This window comes from Apis mellifera, linkage group LG15 (genome assembly GCF_003254395.2).
Source record: "Apis mellifera strain DH4 linkage group LG15, Amel_HAv3.1, whole genome shotgun sequence".
In the NCBI taxonomy this organism is placed as follows: domain Eukaryota; kingdom Metazoa; phylum Arthropoda; class Insecta; order Hymenoptera; family Apidae; genus Apis; species Apis mellifera.
In genome coordinates, this window is record NC_037652.1 from 6616008 (window position 1) to 6641868 (window position 25861).

General features: G+C 42.8%; 1 protein-coding gene across 3 annotated transcripts in view; it reads right to left on the reverse strand.

The window, feature by feature from the left end:
• LOC552844 (complexin) overlaps positions 1 to 25861 on the reverse strand; it is a 238960-nt gene that overhangs the window by 13003 nt on the left and 200096 nt on the right. For all 3 annotated transcript variants that reach the window (XM_625220.6, XM_006563467.3, XM_016916555.2), the window contains one exon: positions 8530 to 8693. In XM_625220.6, coding sequence (XP_625223.2) covers positions 8530 to 8693 — 164 coding nt within the window. The remainder of the gene's footprint in view (positions 1 to 8529; positions 8694 to 25861) is intronic.

Genomic DNA, 25861 nt, shown 5'->3' on the forward strand with positions numbered 1-25861 from the left:
AAACCGTTCCCGTCGCTAATCGAATCCCATTTGATGCCGTCTTTCGAACACGTGAATCGCAACAGTTCTCGCAACGGCCGGGAGGTGCGAAGGGGGTGCGCTTCGCTCGTGATTGCACGGGGATCGCGTGCTCGCGTGTTATGAACATTAAAGCAGTTTGGCCGATTACGGTGCTCGTATCGAAACGTAAAAAAAAAAAAAAAAGAAAAAAGAAAAAGAAAAAGAAAAGAGAGAAAGAAAAAAGGAAAAAGAAAAGAGGCTCGTATCTCTCCTATACGAAATCGTTCTATTCTTGGCCGAGATTTTAACGTAACGAAATTGCTCGTGACACGAATTACCGTTTTAGGACGGTGTATAATTCCTTCGATAACTCCGTCCTGCCTTCTAAATATGGCTTTTGCGCGATCGATATTCAAGCACAACGATATTATTATTATCATTATTAAAAATATTTGAAAAAATTCGAAAAAGAAAAATCTAAAGTCTTTATCCAATTTCGTTTAAGAATAAATGAAAAATGTGGAAGAAGTAAAACTATAGTTTCTCAAGTGTTGAAAATTATAGTGATAATTAACAGGTACGAATAATCGAACGAATTCGAGGAAAATAATGCGTGTAGGGTTATATAGGTTGGAGGAATGGGTCGTTTAATCGGACGAGTGTAGCAGAAGTGAGCCGTTTCCCCGGCTGACATCGGTTTTTCGTGGAGGGAACATCTTGTACGAGAGATTCGATAAAGTACATAATAAAATACAGTGGCGGTGGAACGACGACGTGGATGGGGATTGGTCACGACAACGTGCAATAATGTCGTCCCTTCGACAATTTCACGGAAAGAGCAGGAAATCCGCCACGATGGAACAAAGTGGCGGGGATGGCGCGCCGATATTTTCTCTCTCGGAGAATCGAATCGAGAGAGGCGAACCGGGGGCATATTAATACGATCGTGGAAGAGAAGAGAGAAAAAAAAAGGAAAAAAGAGGAAAGGAAATAAAGGAACGAAATATTTTCGCTCGTTTCTCGAGAAAAATCAATTTACGTGGATGTGTTTGTCCCGAAACGGGATTCCATATCAAAATCTATCGATCTTTTGAGAGAGAGAGAGATGACACTTTTTCGCCGATAATACTGCCAAAGATGGTGATATACCGGCGGGTCGCCACGACGATAAATCGAGACGTATCATATTAAAATACCCGTATTCCATATGGATATTCCTATTTCATGCTGTCCGTTTTTTCGCTGAATTTATGCTCGCCAGACCCTCGAATCCATCGACACGCAGATCCTCCATTTCTTTTCCAAAGACATCCCTTCCATCCCTTTCGATCTTGCTACGATTTTTAAAAATTATCTCTCGCGGAAAGATGTTCGTTTCTCATCGATTGTTATTTATGGAGAGTACACGTGAGATGTATAAGATGACGAGTATTTTTTTCTTTTTCCAATAATTGAAAATATATATTTCGCGTCTTTGACACGTCTTTGATATACGAGCAGGAAAGAGAGATATCGATTTATCGATCTTCAAAATTTGTAACCGTTGCGTTTCTGGGCGAAGAGGTTCTCCATTCCATTATCACGAACGGGCAAATTGGTTCGTACAAGATTCGTGTAAACCGGACTTTTAATCCTGTTATTACCCGTTAGTTGTTACACGGAACAATGGGAACGAATGTTGGCTGGCATTTAGACGGAAGTATCGGATGCCAATGGGAATTTATATGCACACGCACGCGCCTGTTGTAAAGTATAATTTCGGTATGAACATGCTAATGCATGCTATTGGATCGGGTATATTGTTTGTATAATAGCGTAGCAATTTATGAACATCGTATATATTTGAACAGAGAGTGAACAGAGCGATGTTTGCTCGATTTGACTTGCGCCCGAATGACCACGGTTCGTTTCGTAATGATTTTTGAACCTGTTCTAAAAAAAAAAAATCACTGATTCGAGAGTTGGAATAATTCGCAAGGGGAGAAATTTAAATTGTTTAGAAACGAAGAATCGATCGCTTTGGGAGAGGAATTTTTTTTCTTTCGTTTCTAACGTTAAGCAAGATTGTTAAAAGAGAGTTTTAATTAGAAAAAAGTGGTCCATCGGTGGAGCACTGTATCGAATGTCGTTACTTGGGTCGCGTGGGTCGTCTTTCATTGTTTCATCTCCTCAATCGAGACGAACGGATGTCCGTCGCCGCTGTCTGGAGGATTTTTAATTAATTGTCCGGGTTAATTGAGACGCGGCAGAGAAAGAGAGAGAAAGAGAGAGAGACGAGTAAGATGAGACGACCTCCTTTGGAGGATGCGCCCGTTTCGCAAACCGGGTAGGTATAAACGTAATTTACATTCCACGTATTGCCGGGAACATCCACTCGTAAAAAGCTTGTCCAATATTTACCCTTGCCTTTTAAAAGGGTTGTCCCTAATTGCGAGGGAAGTCTGTCCAAAGAAAAGGAATAATATCCCTTTCATAACTCGGAATTTTCGCGGAAAAAAGAAAAGGGTCAGGGCTGCTTTACTTCTCTCTTTACCCGGTTTCCACTACTTTCCACGATTTCGAATTCATCACGCTACATTTCCAGAGCCCATCCATCCATTTTATCATTCGATCATTCGTTATTCGTCACAGATCGCGCATCCTTCGTTCAATTTCCATCGCCCCCATTATTGTATCCTTCCAACCATCTTGGTTCGATCCTTCTTCGTTCTATTCCTTTTCTTTTCTTTTCTTTTTTCTCGAAAAAACTCGTTTCGTCCCCTTCCACGTTTCTTTAGAGATAGACACCACGCTTATATACAAATTTGAATATTTTTAATTACATCCACGTAGAGGAGGATGTAATTGGTGGAAACAAGTCGAGGCAAGGAAATTTCTTTCTGCTCGCTCGGGATCGGTATAACTCTCGAAATCTCTTGCCGACTCGATCATTAGCCGTGGCTCGTAATCGGATTACCACTTTTGATCCCTTGGTATCTTGCGCAAGAATACATCTTTCTATTCTCGGGAGGATCGCCGATGTTATTATGTCTTGAATTTTGAGCTGGATTCCGAGCAAGAAAATGTAATCACTTGGAAAGGGATTTCGACAAGGGAGGATCTCGATCGTCTCCGCTAATGAGATATCAATCTTTATTAATTCTGACCGAATTGCTCTCTCTCTCTCTCTCTCTCTCTCTCTCTCTGTTTCTTGTCGGAGGAACAATTCTTCTGAGACGGGAGATAACGTTTCTGACGTAACGAGAACCTTTATTTTTTTCCTTTCCCCTTCCACTTCATTTTCTCATTGCGATGACTTCGATGAAATGCGGATTCGGATTATTTATGGTGGAAAGTCTCTCGGTGGAATTGAATGCTTCTCGTTTTCGGGGAAGTGCGTTCGAAACGGAGAGAGTTAGAAGAGCGGAGGTTCTCAGTTCAGTTTAACGAGGGGACGATATTTCTAGGATTGACGGTTTCCGTGTACCGATTTTCGCCGGTGGACGTCGATTCGAAAAAGCGATTCTCTCAATTTTCGTAAATTCCGTATTTTCCCGGTAAATTTCCACGATTATTCGATCGAATGTCGATTCCACGATTATTCGATCGAATGTCGATCCCACGATTATTGATTCGAACGCGAAGCGAGTAATAAGATAAGATATGAGTTTTTTCTCATCCCGTTCGATTTTTTTAGATTTAACACATCTCGAGGAGGGGGATAAGGCTTAGAGACACGCTCTTTAGATTTTCCAAGCGTTCCATTCCATGTCAGAGGATTATAATATATATATATATTATATATATCGCACTCGACGCGCGAATAGTAATTTGGAAATTTTTTTTTATTTTTTTTTTTACACTTGTCAAAAGCAGCGGCGCCCTTATTAACTTTCGATTGTTCGGGGACAATTGGGGCGGCCGATCGTTTTCAAAGTGACGCGAATCTTGGCGTGTATTATATATATATATCGGTGATAATTTTGCGACCACTCGTGGACGAACAAACGCGAGGTCGAAAGATTTAATTGGGCGACGTCGCGTCGATGATTCGAGAGTTATCCGTTTTAATGCGTACAATGCATATAACCGCGAGCAAGGGAGAGGAGGGGAGGCTCTGTATTTTTCTCGATTATTTCTCGTTGTAAGAGCCCTCGATTCCATCTGGGTCATGTCAGCCCCGCTGACTACATCCTGACAGGACAATACATCAGGATTGACAATGGTACGATTTCGCTTGACATCTGTTTGTCCTTTTTCTATCTCTTTTCATCTATCCCTTTTGTTCCACTCTTTTTTTTTTTCCCTCCCCCCTTTTTTTTTCTCCATTCCCTCTCGTTTGTTTCCCGGTAAATCGGCCGTGTCGGAGAAACTTTTCGAACACTGGGTGCATTGTGCGATGGTTCCTCGCGAAAACGCTCACAAATTATCTTCTCTCTTTCTCTCTCTCACTTTCTCGATATATATTCGTCCTCTCTCGTTTCTACCAGTTTCCAGTTTTATGATTTTCCATAACGTTTCGCGAATCGCTTTATCTCGCACGAAAACAAAGTTTGGACAAAGTTTTTTCTATACGAGTTCTAATATTTATACCTTCTTTCTTTCCGGCAAACCAGTGCTCGTGCTTTTTCTCGTGCACCGCGAACCAAAAAAAAAAAAAAAAAAAAAAAAAAGGAGGAGGAAGAAAGAAAGGATCGAGTTTGCTTTGAACCGGAACTTGCAAACAACAATGACCAGCTTTGTTATACGCTCCGCGATAAACAATTCCGTTTCACGGTACGTTCCCGTGAACGTTTCGAACGCAAAGGACTGTACCCCTCCACCCTGTCGAGTCCACCGAGAAGTTAGCTCACGACCGATACCGTTGGTCGCTGAATTCGTCGTTGCCAAACAGTTGCCAGAATAGTTGAAAGGAGAATTTATCTTTTTTCTTCCGATTTCCCTCTTTTCAATCGTATCTTCTCCTTCTTTCAATCCCCGATCGACGATTCTCACGATTTTGCAAATCGGTATTTCCTTTATAAAATTGCAAGCGAGACGATCGTCCCTAAGATCTTCCCTTTTCTGCAATCGAAAACGAAAATATTCGACTCCAAGTTTTTCAATTAATTCGAACAATAATTTTTGTAACTTTTGACGTTCGACAAATTTTATTTAGACGATGAAACAATAATAATTATTGATTTTTTATTCAACTTCTTTTTTCTTCTTCTTGCACTCACTTAAGATCGCATCACTCGTTTATCATACACTTTCATCACTCTCCTTCGATCTCGAAAGAAAGGAATAAATAAATTTTCCCATCTCTCATCTTAGTCCTTTCTTTTCCAAGTGCGGGAAATCATCTCTCGCCTCGATAAACGCGATAAACAACATATCTCCTACACTTTTCTCGCCGTGCAAACTCGAAACGTGCACGTGTGTATTGTGTTCAAGTGTAAAGAGGGAGTCGCGAGCAGGGAACGTGACGTGGCCACGGTACCGGTTCGTAATCAAATTTGCATTTTAAACCCGTTCCCGTACGTACGCAGACGTGGTGCACACGTGGAGACGAGTGGCGGCCACGAAAACTCGCCCATCTCGGCCAATTTATCTTTTCGGTGGCGTTCGCTGGATTAACGTCTTCTTGTCGGACGAATAATTACACCCCTCTTTCCTCCCTCTGCTTCCCCTTATTTACACGGTAATCGCGAAATCCTTTCCCCACCCCTTGCGAATTGATGAATTAATCCTTCTCGAAGGTATTATCCCTTCCTTCTTTTTTTTAAGGAAATCTGGATTAGTTTAGCGAGATCCTTTCAGAGAATATTCCACAGTGGATCCATGATTCGTAGAATTTTTTTCATTTCTTTCGCTGCTATTTCATTTCATTGCCAAGCTGAGGTAAAGATTTTTAAAGTTTCGTATCAATCAGTGAATGAAAATTTCGTAAGAACGAATTATTACTCCAATCTTATTTATTTATTATTAATACAATACATATTTTTAACAGGTATTTTCTCTAATAAGACAAATTTAGAATATTTAAAAATTGGCTTGGAAATTGCTTAATGAAACATTCGTCGAATTGATTTCTCCTCTGCCTTCGTCGATCCATAAATATCCACGGGAATGTTTTTCAGAAAAAATGCTTCAGAGTAAACTCGTTTGAAGAAAAATTCGAGAAATTTAAACGCGGCGCGGCGTTAAAAAAGGTTGAAACGCGCCATTATCGTCACTGGAAATTCGGCGCGAAAGTTTGCACAGCGCTGGTGCGAACGCGCGCGCGACGAAAATAATCATGGTTCACGGAGGATTATTCGTTAGTGGCCATTATCGAGGACGATTACGAAACCGCGGGGCAGCCGTGAACAATGGGTTCCCGTTGATCAAACGGTTACGTATCATCGGCCGGTCACGACTAATTAGCGTGATTGCGACCAAAATACGAGGGCCCCCCGATCCGGCTCGAATTATGAAATCGGCTTCGTTAGATAATTGATCCAATTTCGCATTGACGCGGCGAATTGTCGAGGCACGAGCTTTGTCCGACCGACTTTGATCCGCCAATTTTTCCCCAATCGAGGGGAGAACGCGCGATTGGAGCTTTCATTTTCTTGTTTGCCATTGAATTTATCGATTTGTTTACCGATTTCTTTTTTTCAGAAACGCGATTCCCCTGCGGATGGAAAGAAGAAACGAATTGGAGGCGTTTAAAACTGGAGGAGAGAAAGAGAGAGAAAGGAAGAAATCGATCGCGATAATAAACGAGGCGTGGGTTGATTTTTCACTCCGTTGGAGAGAGAGAGAGGTGAGATTTGCCTCGACAATTACTAAGTTACCACGCGATAATGTTGGATGGTTCGTCGATTGGTGACATAACTCCTCCCTGGGGAGGGGTGATAATAAAATATATTAAATCTTGGCCGGTGGAGCGGAGGTGGAATTAATCTCGTCGACGTCTGCTCGAATTATGATATTACGAAATCCGTTATACAAGCCGGTAAGGGAAGTCGATAAGCGCTCTTCAACAAGCCGGTGAAGAACGACATTCTTAATGGTAATCAGAGGAGGGAGATCTTGGAGTGTAACGCTCGTCGAAGGAAGAGTGATATCCGTTCTGACAAATGTAGGTTGCGGTAGATTCGCACGGCGGGGAACAAAATCCGTGGAAATCCATCGACAAACGAAGCCAGGTGTTTCCTATTTCCAAGCCAGCCGTGAAAACACGCCCTAAAGATATCCTCTACCGTGTATCTCTCCGGAACCGAGAGAGAGAGAATCCTTTGTCCTCGAAGAATGCTACGAGGAGGATGTTCGGTAGGCGGGATTCCGCGCGCGAAGAATCGAGCGCGAAAATGAAACTCGTAATTGAAAATCTTCAGTCGTGGAAAGGGAAACGAAAATGTTGTTTCTCCTCTCTCTTTTTGGGAAATATATTATTATTCGGCCCTTCTTCGTAAACGAGAAGTAACAAAATTCGTTCGACGAATATTTAACTCTTCCTTTCGTGTAATAAGGGCTCGAATAAATCGATAAATCGGGCATTTCTAAGATATTTCTGATATCGGTAAACGGAGCGCTTTATCTCTCTAATTTCTTTTTAAAGATCGATAAATTGTCCAATTATCCGATTCAGATCGATGGAATATTGGAAACGGAGGAGGAACATCTTTAACGTGTCCTATTTTTTTAGACGGCGGCGGGCATCAAATCTTTGAAATTTTTCGAGCGTGAAATCGGAAGGCACTCGATGTATACCTAGCTCGAAGTTCGAAATGGAAGGCGCACATTTGCAAATAAGCACACGATACTTTTGATTCCGGAGCGTTTCACAGGGCTTCCTGCCCCAATCGTTCATTCATTCGGTATTCCGAATCGGCTTTCTTTGAACCTCTGTCAAGACAGAGACAGAGGTTCGGATCGAGGTTGCTTCGAGGCTTCCTTTCTCGTTTAATCATCGTTCACAATCGAAAGAGGCGTTTCTGTTAGTTGCACTTTTTACACAGAAATGGAACTAAGCATCGCGCAAAATTTGAATTTGAAAATGTACACCAATTGATGACCTCGCCAATTAATTAACCTTTCCTCTCTTCTTCCAACTGATTAATACATCGTTTCGAACTGATTAATACATCGTTATCCGACAAATTATCCAACAACATCGACGAGATTTACCCGTGAATAAATTTAATTGGAGCGAATAACACGAGTAAATCCACGCGATAGACCGAAAACGAGAGGGCAATTTTCAAAAGTCGAGTTTTGAAAACTCGATGCGAAAGAAAAAATGCTTTTTATGCTTTTCGTCATATCGATCATAAGATTCTTCTCCAACGTCTCTCGACGAAAAAGCTCCCTCCCCCATTTCGAATTCGTAAGGCGAAATGGGATTAACGGCCGACTGCTCGACGCATAATTCTCCCGAGAAGTTGATTTCCCTTCCACGCGCGCCCTTTCATCGAGAATAAACTCGCAAAAAAAGAGGCGAAAAAAAGAAGAGGGAGAAGAAAAAGGAAAGAAAGAAAGAAAGAAAGAAGAAAAAAAGAAGAAGAGGAGCTTATCTCTCACCTTGTCCCTGATTTCCTGTCGCATTTTCTCCCGTTCCTCTTCCATTTTGCGGTGTTTCTCCTTCCTCCGCTCCTCAGCCTCCCTGATGGCTTCTTGCCTCTCCCTCTCGGCCTCCTCCTCCTTCTCCTTGTCATCTTCGTCTCCGCCTTCGCCACCAACGGCTCCTGTCGAAACAAAAGAAACACCACGCGTTTACTTATCCACCTCTATTTCCACCCCCCCCCCGTCTTTCGCCCCGGGGGAACGGGGGATAATTAGTTTTAGCTCGATGATTAAGCTAAGATTCGAGCTTGCGATATAAAAAAGAAGAAGAGGAAGAAGAAGAAGAAAAAAAAAGAAGGGATTGTGTTCGCTCCGCTTCGTCCGATGGTAATTTAACCCCTCCCTCCATCTCGGTTATAAGCAAACCATCGGGATAATAGGCGACGGGTAACTAACGGTTTACTCTTGGGAGCAAACATTGTAAATCAGCTCTGTACAGCTCCGCCGCGCTATTCCCACCGAGTTTGTAAGCTATCGCCGAAGATCCGGATCGCTCGTCAAACTTGCCACGAATATAATTTCGCTTTTGTTAAAAAAAAAGCTTTAGATTACCTTTCTTTCTTAATCCGAGGCCGTTATATTAAAGAGGAGCTCATCGATTTTCAAAAGTACTTGTTTGAAAATTAATATTTCATGGATATCTTTTATACTTTCATGTTCTATAAAAAATCCAGATATTGTATTATTTACATGTTATTCTAAGATAAAAGAAATTTGGACTTTTCCCTTTCTTAAAGGAAATTCTTCTAGAGACGATCATCGATCCACGTTGGATCATCGATCGAGGAACGAGAGGAAAGGGATGGAAGAAATCGGTGGCGTTTCACTCGAAGCAGGAGGAGGGGGAGGGTGGTAGAAATGGCGGGAGGAACGGACGGCCTTAACGAAGTTTTATTAGTTTACCGAAAGATTAAGCGGATTCGCAGAGAGTTGCTCGCCTATTACTCGTTCAACCGCTCCTAACGAGGGTGGATCCGGGGGAGGGGGAGGGCGTTCTCCGAGGAAAAATCGTGTTTACAACGGAAACACATCCGGCCATTCGTTTTTCGACGGAACGCGATACCCCCTCGTTGCCCTCTTCGCCCCTCTATCTATATATATATATAGAGTTAAAAATATGAAAGTTGTTTGCGAATCTGTTAGCCGGCCGCCTCTTAACTTTTCCCTCGTTCATCCTCGTCCGACGGGAGGGAGGGAAATATTAATGGAAAACAAAGGGAAATTTGTCACGGGTATACGCTCTTTTCTTTCGCGAATATATCTCGCTCGGTGTCGTATTATTTACGCGATTGTGAAAAAAAAAAAATGGCGGTCACGATGTTCGAATTTTTCATTGCAATAAATTCGTACAATTTGCTTGCCTCGCGTGCGATTATGAAAAATCCAGAAGATGAAAATCTGGTCCATTTAACGAGAAGATTCGATTATTACGTGGATTTAAATTTTTGGAACGGTAGTTTTACGAAGTATTTCCCTCCCATACGGGTTTCCGAAATGCTGTGGGACGAAATTAAAAGAGGAAAGGGAAAAGAAAAGGAAAAAAAAAAAAAAGGAAAAGAGTTTGAAAAATTTGAAATGATTTAAAGGGAGATTTAAAGCGAAGGCAGTCTGCAGTCGCGTCAACCAGATGTTATTATTCGCTCGCACGCCCGTCATGCTTAACATCAAACCTCCACGCACGAGACGTGACAGGTCTCTATCGAGAGCGGGATTCGAGCGACAGGATTTTCGAGACCGGTCGATTCCGCTTCGTTTTTTTTCCCCCTTTGAGAGAAAGAGAGAAAATACCTCAGATTGCTCGAATTAGGGGAGGAAGAGGGAGGTTCTCGAAATCTCGTCGATACGATACGTGGGAAAAAAAGAAAGAGAGAAATAAGTAGAATCGTAGAGAAAGAATATTCCAGCGTGTATAATGTTGGCAATATCGGTGAGGAGAGACAGAGAGAGAGAGAGAGAGAGAGAGAGAGAGAGAGAGTTGAAGGGAAACGAAAGGGACTCGTCTTTCCTGGTGGTGTCTGGCGGAGAATGATGTGCCAGGACCTCCGGGCTCGAGGAAATTAATACTACTTCTGTCCCGGCGCCGTCTACCATTTTCCCTTTTCTTTACGTGCTATCTCGTCCCTTCTATTTGCAGTGTTTCCCGCAGCACTGGTTTTCCGCCACGGTGGAAAGGTACTTTGAAGTCCGAGCCAGAGACGACGTTCATTCTCCGCGTCTCCCTCCCCCACTATTTCTGTTTCTATCCCTCCTCCACCTGACTTTCGCCCGACACCATACCCTTCTTTCTTTCTTTCCTTTCTTTCCCTCCCTTCCACCTGTGAATCAGAAGAATCGAATAATTCGTTTCATTTATCCGCGCTTCGTATGTCAACAATCAACATCGAGAGAACATTTTTCTATTCTATCCTAATAAATTAGGATAAGATTAATCGAATCGCCAAGCCTTTTTTCCCCCAAGTTTGAAGGAAATTGGAAGAATTTATATTTTTTAATTTCGTCGTAATTATCCTCCTTCTCTTCTCTTCAAATTTTTGTACAATCATGTTGCGATTCCATTTATCACAAGTTGGATCAACTCATCGAATTATTCATCGAAAGGAAATCTGTATTGCTCGTTCCTTCGCAGGCGAAGAGTAGAGTAGAGCATAATAATTAGAGGCCGTTGCAACTCGCGTATTATCCGGTTAATCGTTGGAAAGCTCGTTTCGTTCCTTTTTTCTTTTTATATATATATATTATACGTACGTATGCGAGGTGCTTTGTCCGATTAATTAATTACGCTAGTTGGTTTTTAACGCTACGCCATTTAATCGTTCCTCTCCGCTTGGCGCGTTAAGTGTCTTTATCTTATCTATTTGTTGTACACCGTGCCGTACACGGATGAGTTTGCATTATCGCACGCCTCTTCTCCTTTCCTTCGTCTTATCTCCCTTTCTTCGAAGACCTTCGTCGAAGAATGAGAAGGGGGGCGAAGGAGCGGATGGACGAAGGGGGGGAGGCCCTTCGAAAAATTCGTTCCACGGGGATGAAAATAAAATCCACTTATCTCTTTGTCCACTCGACCGTACGTTCGTTCGTTCGTTCGTTCATCCATCATGCCGGGCTTTAATTAAATTTACTTATTTCACTTGACACTGATCCCATCTCCTCCCCATTCTTCCATTCTCGAATTCGGCCTGGCCTAGTTCACCCTGTCAAACCCATCCCGGATCAAACGATGCTTTGAAAAAAAGAGGAAAAATTGGGATGCGTTCCCCGTAAATCGAACGTCTATCCTCCCCTCCTTGTCCTCTCGATTCTTTCTAATTTCGACAAAGAAAGAATTTATCGAAAAATTCCATTTCCTTTGAGTATCCTTTCCACTCTTCTTCTTCTTATTCTTCTTCTTTTTCTTCCCGGTCATTACTTCCATATAATATTTCTTCTACTACGATTATCCGGGTTTATTCTTTCCACCGCGCAAATGATTCCTTCAAATGGTCATAGGATGGGAATAAAAGAGGAGAGAGGGAGGGGAAGAGGAAGAAAAAGAAGAAGAGAGAGAGAGAGAGAGAAAGTTTTTCACGGCGTCATTTTGTTGGCTCGATTTACGAACGGCGCCGCTCATCTACGCGGAACATCATCTCCCGGGTGCAATCGTACAACAAGAACGGCCATAATGGCGAACGAGGACAATTGTCCCCGGTGCAAATGGAGCGACGAAGGAGGAACATTGTCATTTGCGCCGACATTTTCACCGGATCCGCTGTCGTTTCGCGCCATGGCGCCGAGATCACCGTCAACTAAACGCGCACAACGATCCATACTTTTACCTTGTCTCGTCTCATCGATCTTTCCCAACTCTCTCTCTCTCTCTCTCTCTCTCTCTCTCTCTTATCGAGTCTAAAGCACTCGTTTTCATTTTCTTCTCTATTCTTGATAATTCCTTAATTATCATGGACGTAATTAATTTCTGCAACTGTTCTCCTCTTTCGGACCGTTTAACAACATTAACAACATTAAGTTTCGCATCCCCTTTTTTGCATAAATTCTCGTCGAAATCATTCACTCTCGCTATTTAGGAGAAACAAAAATAAAAAAGGAGGGAGGAAGGAAGAAAAAATTAAATTCGAGAGATTAGGTAAAGGAAACGATGGAAAGAAAGGGAGGGAGGGAAGGGTTGGGGATTGGTTTTCGTTGGTTTCCATTTCACCGCGGCACGTGGATGATCACCGATGACTATCGAGGCCGCCGTTGTTTCCTTTGCGTTGCACCCTTTATACTTGCACCCTTTCTCCCGCCCCCTTTCACCGGCGGGGAAAACACCGGTGAATTTGTCCCGACTTTTCCATATTGTCGTTGTCGTTTGGATCGCGGACGAAAAACAATGACGGGGCTCCGCTCAGAGAAAAATCGCGAGCCGTGGATTTTTCCATTTCTCTTCCCCTCCCCTCTCGCATTCTCCTTCTCGAAATTCTCTCGTTCTATCTTTTGTTTTAATATATTCCACGAGTTGTTGGTCCGTGACTTTTTGTCGTGAAAAAAAAAAAAGAAAAAAAAGAGGAGAGAAAGAATTAGGTCACTTTTTATTTTTTTCCCCCAAAAGAAAATCACCGATTGAATTCGGATTCGATCGTTCGTTCGATTTATCAACTCGTCCGTCCATCCATTCTCGCAGCTTAAAACGTGTCAAAAAACATCGATTATTTCGTCGGGGAAATAAAAATTCGAACCAGCTTGATAGATTGCTCGAAGATTCGAGTTTCATCGTTTCGTTCTCAACTTTGTCTCCGTTAACGGAAGATCGCGATTAAAAAAAGTAATTAATAACGAATGCATGATTGATCGAAACAAAACACGTTTTTTCAAAACTCGAAGATAATTCTCACCGAACCAAGATCAATTTTCTCGAAATGAATCCAGATCAAATTTAATTATCCAGAACAAATTTTTACACCCTTTTCCTATACGTCTAAAAGTGTGTCTTGAAATTGAAAACAAGAAGGAACCTCCGTCGCTCTTCGGCGTAAAAATGTTTTAGAACGATTTTCACCAACGGCGATGACGATGATGACGATGATGACGATGATGCAACGCGACCAAGATTACGCGTCACGAGCCCCGCGTTGCGAGCACGGACGCGCCTCGGTGATAATTCGGCGATAAATAAACAAACGTTAATTGGAGGGGTGGTGACGAGGCGAGGCGAGGCGAGCGAGCCCCGGGAATGTATACTTTAATTATAACCATGCCGCGTGCATGCCGGGAGGGATGGAGTTTTCTCTCTCTCTTTTTTTCTTTTTTTTTTTAAAGAGCCGGCCGTAATCATTAAGGATGGACCGTGGAAAAGGGAAAGAAAGAAGAAATTATTATTTTTCTTTCTTTCTTTCTTTTTTTTTTTCCCTCGAAAGCCGGATTTAGCATCGTTTCGCGTAATGATCCGCGTGGCGCGGAACAAAAAGCTGGCTGACTCTTGGCCTACATGCGAACAAGGGAGGGAGAAGGGGGAGGGGGAGTCGTAGTTGACTCGTTCCTCTGCTCTCGCACCACGGAATATCGACCAGCGGTGGATGACTCCATCGCGCCCGCTTTTAAATCATCGTCGGTGTATTGAAAACGTCGAGGCGAGACGAGACGAGTCAGTCATTGAGGGTTGAAGATAGGCGAGGGATAGATGGAGAGTTTGGTTTCGATCTGGTTTCGCGGGGAAATTAATGAATTTTCCGAAGAATCGGTGAAAAATTATTCAGTTTGACAGGCATTCAGGATTCTTCTTCTCGCCTGTTCTCGAAGACGAAGAGAAATGTATACCTTAACTCTGCGATATATGTGGATAGGAGGGGGGAAGGATCTTGAAAAAGGAAGAAATGGAAGGATGAAAACGTTGGTTTGCTCCTCTTTTCGAAATATTTGGAAAAACGATGGAGACGGTTGAACGGTTTCGTTTTCAAACGTTTTTTCGCGGCCCGTGATGGAAAATGGCGAAGCTCGCCAAGTGCGAGAAATCCACTCGCCAACTTTTTCCCTCGAAAAAAGTCGGAATTCGGTGTATTCGTTTCCATCCAAAAAACATGTTCTCCAAGCTAAAGAAGGAATCTAAGGAAGAAACAATGCTCTCAATTCTCTCTCTCTCTCTTTCTTTCTTTTTCTCTGAATCAAGAAAATTTTTTTTAATTAAAAACACGGAACTTAGATTCATTAATTAATGAGAAAGTAAACAAAGCAATTCCTTTGGGCGATCACCGTGATCGCCTGTTAATCCGCAAAGAGATCGAAGCATTTCTTGCCGAAACATCGAAAGTCGAACCGCCCCCCTCCTTCCTATCTGCGATTAAATAGCTCCACCGAGAGATTTTTCTGACTCTGGCGAGGAGAAAAAGAAAGATTTTTCGATTTTTCTTTCTCTCACTCTCACGGACGGCGAATTCTTGCCGTCCAACGAGACGGGAGAAATGGAAGAAGAGGGGTAGGTCAGGTATGCGGGTTTCAACACTTTTGTCTGATAAAATGAAATTCTCCGGCAATCGTCTGAGAATTTCATCGTTCCTCCTTCTTCTATCCTCCCCCTCCCCCTTTTTCTCGAGAGGTAAGGACACGGTAGGATCGGTGAAAATGTGTAAGATATTTGGTGCACGTTACGCGATCGTGCAAAGAAGATAGAGAGAGAGAGAGAGAGAGGAATGGGAGAAAAAGGAAAAGGGGATAGGTCAGGTATTCCGAAAGCTGGGAGAGAATTGATGAAATGACGGATTACGCGGCGGTTTTATTTGTCGAAGGGTGATTTTAATTACTGCGCGTGGAACGATACGGGTGGAAGCATCCGGTTTTCCAAAGAAGAAAAATATATTTTGCCGGATGGGAATTCCATTCGTCCAATTAATGTGTAATTAATAAATCTTGTTCACCCGATCCCACGTGTTTATCTTTTAAATATTGTGTATTTGCGATAATTTCAACCGGTTGAAGCGCAATCAATTTCGGGGGCTCCCCCTCCCCGCTAATCAAACAGTGTTACGGTATTATAATATTGTGCCGACAGACACAGAGCAAAATGAGATTGAATTCGAATCGGTTTCCATCCCTCTCGGATCCCCCACTTGTTTCAAGATCGAAAAATATACCCAATTTCTTTTAATCGTCGTTTAACGATTGTCGTTGATCGAAACTTTATCGAGAAAAGAAATTTCTTTTTTCCCAAATATCCAATTTTCTCGCTGCTACGTCATTGTAAACTAACCCCTCCCTTCCTATTACAACTAATTCTTCTTTTAATGCGAAATAAAAATTCTATCACTGGATGAAAACTCGAATGAAACTATCTCAGAATGAAACCATCTCATTCCACGAAGATATTATCTTCGAAGGAGCGAGAAAAGTTCTCTCTCTCCTCATTGGCCGAAATTATCACGAGATATTCGAGCTTTGTTATCAAATCGACACCGTACATCATCGCGACGAGAGAAGTGTGAAGAAATTGGAAAGTGGGTCAAGATGCGGCACGTACGCGCGGAAAATTATCCGGTTGAACGAGAAAGAAGAAGAAGAAGAAGAAGAAGTGCAAGAAGAAGAAGGAGAAAGAAGAGAACTGGTCTCGAGGCGAGTTAAGAGAGTAAATTACTAGGTTGCGGAACAATTCATCGTGCTCGGTCACGAAATTTCTCGCAAGTGTGAGAAAGGTGAGGGCGAAGGAAGGTTTGGATTTGCAGGAGGAGCAGCCAATTTCGCCTGCTACCAATCATTTTAGTAAATACACGAGAGGTGGATGCTAATGAGGATAGGAATATCGGGTAGTTTCGGGTGGAAAGCGGCACGTGCTAAATTACATTACATAAGTTGCGAACAGGTATCACTGCTTTAATGGATATACGCGAGTATTCTCTCCAGCATTAACCCACATCCCTCCCCCCTGGCCCCGCGTTTTGTTCCCACGTTGGAAATAATCCTCCGCCGCGTCCCATTTCTAAGTAAGAAACGTTGCGTCGTTGCGCCTCCCTTTTTTTTTTCATCGTTATCTCTCGTTAAAGAAATTTCGAATTTCCTTCGAAGAGGAAGGGAAAAACCATTGCTTTTTTTGAAAAAGTTTTAAACGTAAAGATCCGATCCCGTGGTAAAGTAGTATAAGAAACAGCCATTGGCTGATATCGTATATACGAAACGAAATCCACAGAAAGAGAGAGAGAAAGTCGAGTCGATCTCTCTCTCTCTCTATTCCACCGTTGCATTGGAAGTGACGTGCCTCTTATTGGAAATTGAACGAACGCGAGTCCCTTTTTTCCCCATGAATAAATAAGAATCGCGCAGTCGGTATCGGCGCGGTCCTTCACTCGAGGACGTATTCTATCGCGTTCAATTAACGCAGCAACGTTGGGATTGATTGAATTTTCTCTTCTCAGGCGGAGGAATACGAATACTTGTTTCCGTCCGCTCGATGACAATTTATCGGGTCGGGATCGGGAAAGAAGGCGGATCCATCTGTGGAAGGAGAGAGAGAGAGGGAGGGAGGGAGGTTAGAATCAAATTTGCGATCGTAGCTTCGCACCGATTCTCGCCTCCAAGTTTCGCTTCCCTTCCCTTTGGCCTGGAAAATTTTCACTTGCCGGCGAATAATCCCCTCGTTTCCTCGACTCCCCGAACCTCTAACCCTGCTAACCCTTAATCCATCCGAGACGGGGGGGAGGGAATAGCAGCGGATGGAGAAGCGAGGATTGCGGGTCTTGCCTTTGAAATCAACGCGAACCTTGTTTGGTTGTCGTCAGGTGCGACACCGATGATTGGAAACGCCATATTATTGGAAACGGGCGGTGGGACACGTGGATTACATAGCTCGAACGAACGAACGAACGTCTCTTTTCACGCTGGTTGGTCAAGCTGTATCGGGGGCGACGAGGTTAAGTCTTGTAAAATCCAGTTAAAATGCAGATCCGATCAATGGATTCGATAACGATGTCCACGCGCGCGCAAACACACACACACACACAAATATATGTATACGTTTTCGAAATCGAAACGAGCTTGCCGTCAAACCAGATTTATGCACGCCTCGTTTTTCGCGCGCGTCGCATTTGGACGGAACAACGAGCCTCCACCCCCGCAGCCGCTTCAGATTTATCTCTCGTAGAAAGAGAAGCAACTTTTCTTTTTTTCGAAATTCCGCTGGATTTTTTCATTCTCTCCCCCTTTTATTTTTTTAAACAATTTTAACTACCGATCGTAACTTTCTCTCTCTCTGTCGCGTGTAAACTTTCATTAAACGTAGATTCAATTAAGCCGGACGACGACAATGACGCGACTAGTTCCGGCAAAAATAGCTGATGTTCCCGTCATGAAGCTGTGCAGATGTTCCTAACGAGCCGTTCTCGTGCCCGGCCGCGATATCCACGGACACCGATCACCCCCCCTCCCTGAACCGCCGCTCTTTTATTTCGCCGATAAATTCCCTACCCTCCTCCGTCCTCCTCCATGGTTGCTTTCAATTTTAAAACCGGCGTTGAAACCGGTTCGGAAAGAATTGGAAATTTATAGAGGGGAGGGGATATGGAATATCGTGCTCGCGAATATCGAATCGGCGAAACAAACTCGAATCGTTTCGCATCGATTTGCTTGTACTAATGCGAGCTCGTTAATTTTTCTCTTTTTCTCTTCTCCTTCCCTTCTTTGGAGGAAAAGAGAGAGAGAAACACGATTGGAGTACACGTTATGTTTTCCTGTATGGCGATCGGTTTTCGATCAGACGAGAGGGGAGGGTACCGCATTATCCTTGGTGGCGAGCGTGCGGTATAATCCTCGGGAAGGATTTTCGTCGAAGACTACGGCTGGAAGTGGAAGATTTGCATCGAAATCGGATTCAACGAAATCCGACTTTTCGAAATTTCGTTTTTCTCCGCCGCCGCGAATCGCGCGCTCTCATCCCTCCGTCTTCCCTCTTCTTCTTCTTCCCCATCGTTTCCCTCGAAAGCTTCGGATGAAAAGTGGGGAGCGAATCGTGTCTGGATCGGTTTTTCTTTTGTTTTTTTTTTCTCTCCCATGCATAAAACATTGTCCGATTATAACGAAGCAAGTTATTCCGAGTTATTCTTCTCCGGGGAAGAAAGGGGAGGATCCGAATTCGATCGATCTTATCGAGCTCTCTTAATCTCAATCCTCCCGTTCCTTTATCCAATATGAATTTCGAGTTACTAAATTGTTATAAATAACATTCCATCGCGCCATGTACTCGAATGGAACTTTCATTCAGCGTAAATACGTTGTTTCGAGGCGAAACTTTTTCGGAATATATGTTCTCTGAAGAATATTTCTGAATGGGGGATGGATCTCTTATATACTATATACATTTAATTTCCAATTAAAAAAATTAATCAAATTTCATTAATTCTTTTGAATATGGAACCATTTAATTCCATTACTAAATCAAATCTACCATTTCCACTTCCTTTTTTTTTTCAATAACAATAATACTTTTAATTTTTGAAATTATTCTATCCTCGCCAATTATTCATTATTTAAAATCTGCAAGAACAATATAATTTCATATATAATGGAGAGCGCGAGAATAACAACTAGCTAGGAGTTAATGGTCGAGTGGCGCTAGTATCGCGTCACCGTCGTTAATCTTGGCTCTCGAGAGCCCAATCACTCTGGGAATGTTTCGTTTAATTCGAGTCGGCGACGCGAATCATCGGTGGACGAAGATGCGAAGCGTGAAGGTCAATCAAACGTTTCGAACGTAAGGGCGCGAATCGAACGGGTCCGTTATTGTAATTAAATAGAAACGTTGGGCAGGAAATTTGGGAATTTCCTCGCGCGGATTCGATAAGATCGGCTCCCCTTTGACAGGAGTGGATCGATGGGGGTGGAGGAGGATGATCGGTGGAGAGTTATGGCGAGCCCATTGTCTTAAATGATCGGATCGTAATCAGTAATCGATAACTGGGCAGAGAGAACTGGTCTGACATTCACGTGACACGGTTACATCGGGCCGGCTGAGGGCACGGCTGGCATAAGCGCGAGTCAAGTAGTCTTGATTAAGCCACTTTGACATAATTAACCGCATCTCTAGAATTTGCTCTCGAATCGATCGATGTCGGCCGAAACTTCGACTCTATCTCCGTGGAGAACAGATGGTTCGTTAATGGAATTCACGTTTCTGTTTGCTCGTTACGTGATCAGGATATTCGCATTAACTGACGTCCACGGAGACGTATAAATAGACACGGAACGTTTCGAAATCGATTCGATCGCAGATTTCCTTCGCTTCGAGAACAGATTCGCAGCTTCGAATACAAATTTCTTCCTTCTCGAAACAATTTCTTCCTCCATTTTTAATCGCCCCGTTACTTCTCGATCTCGATAAGATTCATCGAACAATTCTTAAATTTCGTAAATCCGACTAATCTAATATCTTGAAATTTTTAAAAAATCATCGTTTAAGATTTTCTATCCTCGAAATATAAATACACAAACACGTACGCACACTATACATTGATGGATGAAAAAGTGGAATACGATTAGCGGAGATTTTCGCATGAAAGATGTATCGCGAGGAGGAAAATGATCGATTCGCGGGAGGAACGACTTGGCAAATTCCGGAGAAACCGAGCAAAGTTTCCACGGGTTTGGTTTTATCGTCGATCCAGGGACAAAGTTGGCGCGAACGTGGAGAAAGCGCGCAACACGGGCATCGCATCCAACTTGTTCCCCTCTTCTCTCTTTTCTTCGGGCCGAGGAACCGATCGCTCTCCGTTCCGTGGATTGAAATATTTCCTGAGGAGAGTCGGAGATATCCTTATTTATGGCCAAGATGGAGTTTGCCCGGGAAGAAATAATTTTGACTCGAGACTATGTCCCGTGTCCCGCGAACACACCCTAACTTTGAATAAATTTCTCCTAGCTCGGAATTCGATCGTATATTTCCCCCTTTCGAAGCATTCATCGCGTCGAGAAGTCGGAGATTTGTCGAGAATATTGCACTTGGAAGACGGATTCGTTCGAAACGATTTAAAAAGATCGATCGATTCGAAGATTATTATTTCATTGGAAAGGAAATTTACAGAAATTATTATGCGCGACTTGTATATAATTTAATCGGATGTTACTGGACGATCATTCTCGAATATTCGCAAAGGCACGACCCACATCCCTATATAACACGGTTTATTCCACTTCCTTGTATCTTCACGTTACCTCAATCGAAATCATTTCAATTCTGTTCCCTGATGTTAAAATTTTCTTTCGTCACGCATCTCTTTCTCGCGTTTCGTCGAGGCAAGGGATTAGGAATGTCATCGATTCTTCATAGTTTCGAAACGGCGCCCCTTAAAATTTTCCCTCCTCGAGTCATTTCCATGTTCCTTAAGAACAAAGAAGACGAGAAGCCTCGCCTCTCCTATTTCGACGTGGAGGGGGATGCAAACTCTGCCCCGTCATCTCGAAAGTTTATCACCGTCTCGAGACGCATCCCCTCCCCCTCCAGCTCCAATTACGCACCCTATCCCCCTTCTCTCGAATGTGACGAAAATCATCCCCCTCCTCCGTGGACGTGTCTCGTAATTACCCCCTGGAAACTCGATACAAAACGGGAAGCGTGGCAAAGTTACGTCTGTACTATTCAGGGCCCGTCCCAGAATTAGTCCTATTGATTGTAACCCCTTTTCTTCGGCCGTCGAGCGGGCGATAACTCGGGGCTGTTGGGAGGGGGTGCGAGGATGATCTCTCCTCCTTGCCGGGATCGGGTTGCTTTGACACCGTACAATGGAGTGGTAATTCCTATTTCTCGATCTTGGGCTCCGCTTCCCAACAACTCGACTCCCGAACTCTGGCCAACTTCTGTCTCGAGTTTCCGCGAAATTGCCGAGCCCCCCCTCCGTGCTTTTCACCCGATCTCGTTCGACACGTTTCCATCGTTCCCGCCTAATTAACCCGATCCACCGAGAGTCCGATCGAGAGATCCGATCCTCGAGGTAAGATCGAGTAAAGTCGAGAGGAAGATTCTTGTCGAATCTTTTTAGATTGGATCTAAGTTTGCTTGAATATTTACTTCGACAGTTTTCAATCGATCGATATTTTTTTGTATTCGTTTGATACACGCTTCTTGCGACTCGAAAATTTCGATTGTTATTCGTCGTTAAAGGGAATAGCTTGAGTTTCGAAATGATGGAAACGCGACGATATTTTCTTTGAAATATGGAACTCTTTGTTTCGAAGAGAGAAATTACTTTGGTAAGAAAGTAGGGGAAACTGGGTTGAGCAATGGCCTAGATACGTAAGAAAAAGGGGGCTGGCCGATTTTTTAAATATCGCGTTGGTTTTTTTCGTTTTGTCATTTTTCGCGTTGTTCTTTGGGCGGATAAGGCGGTGCAAGGAGCGAGTCGAACACGCGATACGCGGTTCACGAGAACGCCTTTGAGCACGCTTATCACGAAAGAGAGATGTTACGCGACCTTGCCGCTGATAAAACTCGAGACCAGTGGGTACCAGATGGAAGCTTCATCTTCTGCTAATATTGCAAAGAGAGGAAGCGACCAAGACTTGACAATATTACTTCCTTCGAACAAAACGTTTGATGATTCGTTTCTATGTTTTTTCATTTCTCGAGAAATGGAAAAAAGACGAAAAGAAGGATAACGACGCCGCAAAGATGGCGAAAAATAATAAAAGGGAAGGGAAGCTTTCGAAGATTCCTTCGAATTTCAAGAAAAAAAGAAAAACTATAGAGAAGAGCAAAGTAATAAAATATACAAAGTTGGTATTCATGACATATACGAGCGCATTTTGTAAAAGAAGAACTCGTAGGAAGAATGTTCGAGAATGGAATATTCTTCGCATCTATTCGAGCCACATTTATTATACCAAGAAGGAAACCTTTGCAAATCCATCCACGTTCCAAGTTTAAATTACGAAAACACAACGGAGGGAACGCTTACAAGTGTGGAGGGAGAGGGGAGGGGATGAACGAAAGAAGGTTCGAACGAGTCGATTAGCATCGTAACGATTGCCTGTCCCTTCGATCTATCTCCTATCAAATATTATTCCAATTAATCAATGCGTTAATTACTATTCGTTCCTTTTACTTTCCATTCTTTTAGGATGGAAAGCAGAGGCGAAACTGGAATGTTTCGCGCGAAAAATCGCGTTAATGTCTCGAGCTGAGCAGCTTGAAAGCCCAAAGTTAAGTCCAACTTAATTCTTCCACACTTGGGGAGAAAAGTGTCACCACTGCCGCTACATCAACCCTTTGGACCTCTTGCTTCCTCTCTGTATCCGGTTATAGGCCGTAGGCGAGGTAAGGTTTCTTTCAGGGCGAGGAGAAAAACTCTTTCTCTTTCTTCCACCTATCTTGCAGATTTGGAGGTCGCGATCTCTTTTTCAACTTCTCGTGAAGTTGATATAGCGTATAGGTGTCGCGTGGCAAAAAAAGAAAAAGAAAAAGAAAAGGAAAAAAAGGATTGATTCATTTTCGCCGAGCTTTTCTACCCGGGATCAAGCTGTATTCAAGCAGCGACCGCTTATCGCGATACCAGGGGCTCGTTCACAAGCGTCGTTAAAAAAATACGGGTCACACGGCAGGCCAGTGGTTACCAGCGAACGCGAACGGGAAATTTGAAATCTTATTTGGGGTGGGGAAAATTGTGTTTGATATATTGCGTGCCCGTGATAAGAGCGCGTCACGTGATGGATGGGATCGTTGATCCAACGACGGATAACCCGTGTAATAACCTTTCTCGTGTTCCGTGTTTGTTCGGAGATGCTCATTTTCGTTATCGATATTGGAAAATAATCGCTAAAGATATATAAAATTTGCATGCGCCTTTTTTTTCTCAATATCTAATTTCTCTTCCAACGATGAAAACACGAATAATTGTTATATTTGCTTCGAATTGCGAGAGACGTTACGTTATGTCGATCCCTTGTTTCTTCTTTCTTCTTTTTTTCTTTTTCTGCCAGAGGATGCGAACCGCTGACGTGAAGGGTCTCTCTTTTGGCGAGCAACGGCGAACGCTTGAAGCTCCGACCGTTTCGAGGGAGAAGTAGGCCAGCTTGTGCACGTAAAGACTCTATTTTTTGTGACGCATAACCGTTGGAGGTCGGTCAAAGGGAAACCTCAGCAATTCGCCGAGATCTGACACGTGACGTTTGGGGGATCGCATGCCAACCGATCGAAACCCGATCCTTGAATACGAATTAACCAAGTTCTCGACGCCTTTCCTCCACCTCTCTCTGGAGGGTGAAGAATTAATTATGAAAAATTTAAAAAATGGCAAGAGAGAATTTCGAACGATGAGAATTGACTTCACTTTCTCTCAAGGATACAATTCCAGACCTAACTTAAATTCTTTTATTATCCTTTCCTCGTCAATCAACTCAGAAACTCGAATTATCTATAATAATATACGAGATAATTAATTAATCGCGAAGAAATTTGTATAACGAAATTAAAAATTTTTCGGGAGAAGGAATTCAGGAAGTTAAACAATTGCAAGGGAGAGGTAGATAATCTTTTTTAAATTATTAGCAATTGAACGAGAGTAGTCGAGGCACGATAAGCGCGGGGGGCCGAGTAGCTCGGAGCAAAATACAGCGAGAATTATTGCTGGGATGGGATAAGGATAATCCTCACGTTCGAGGATTAATTGTATAGTTGCGAGTTCTCTCGCGTGAACGGTATCGGGTCGCTTCGATCTAGGACCGATTAACCGATTCTAATTGCACGTTTCTGGCACGCGCGTGACCCCGTGAAGGAATCCACCTTGCCTGAGTTTCTCCCCTCCAAGTTTCCACGAATCGCCAAGAATTATTAGAATTATTGTATTCGTTCTCCAAATCTGTCGTTTCGATTAACAATTTTTCCTCGTTAACGACGAGGACACTTTTAAAAAAAACTCTCTCGAGAAGAAAAAGCTCTCTCTCCAGAGATGCTCTAAAAATATTCCAGAGTATTTTTTTTTTTTTACGCGAAGTGGAGAGATATTACGAGACGATTCTCCAGTGTGCACTCGTGAAATTATATCCGGAACAATTCTCAATAGTTTTTTTTTTTTTTACTCTCAAATTATATTCACCCCCTGCGATCTTCGATCTCGAAATCTTCGGACAATCAAAGGGGAGGAAAGTTTACTCGAGAAGGAATAATCTCTGGAATCTTTGTTTTTTGCGATTCCCTCGTCATTTCTCAAATCCGTTCTTCTTTCTTGGATCGAGTCTTCTTCATTCGATCTTTAATCCTGCGGTTGTGTGTGTGTGTAGTATCGATCTTTGGTTCATTAACGGAATATCCCTTGGAAGCTGGTTTGTTACGGCGGTTGTCGCCTCCTTTTCCCTTGTAATTACCCGTTATTGTCGGGCGAAATCAAATTAATCCCGATTGAAAGTCGACGAGGCAGCGAGGCGGTCGTCGATAACGGTCGTCTTTTTGCACTTGTCACACCGGTCATTAATTATCCCGGAATTCCACGACCGCCTGGCCGCTAATTAGCATTCATCCATCCATCGCGCCTCGATTATTCTTCCCCGAGAAGAGCCGACCTTCTCTCTCTCGTCCAGCGATAAAACTTTTTTCGCCGATTTTTGAAAAAAAAATATTTATCGCGTTATTTTTAATTTTAATTATTATTCACAATATACTTTGAATATTGCGAAAGGATTATATAAATAAGTATAGAGAGAGTTGTAATTAATATACGAAGAAAATTGTAACTGCAAAAAAATTCGTGTATAATTTTGTATAACTTTTTCAAACGTTTAGAGGGAAGGAAAATAGTTTCAGCTTAGGGGTCCAAGAAATTGGAATAAAACTTTCGAAACTACGACTATTCGATACGATTTGAGAAACAGGTATCGCGTATTATTATAACGAGCCTAGTTATAGGGATTGATTCGAAGGGGGTGGGAAAATGAAAAACACTGGAAACGCGGAGGAAAGCAGCCGCGAAAGAGGCGAGGAATAGAGTAATTTTGCGGATCCGGTTTGCGGTAATTGAATTCGCATCCGAGTATATATAAACTCGAAATATTCTATATTTCCACCACCACCACCAGTTCTATTGCATATCGTTCGAATCAATTAAATTATTTGCAGCTGGAAAACGCGGGTCGAGAAAAATTTTTCCATCTCTCCGCAAAATACAACACAACCTCCGCCTCGAAATCCCAGCTGCAAATTCTCGATAAATTCAACAATGAAACATCGAACGCGTACTCTTTATTACACACACACACACACGAAATACGGTGTGAATATTTCCGTTCATTAACGTGGAGAGAGAAGAGAAAGAGAAAATGAAAATCATCCTTCTCTCTCTCTTTCTCGTTCCCTTTT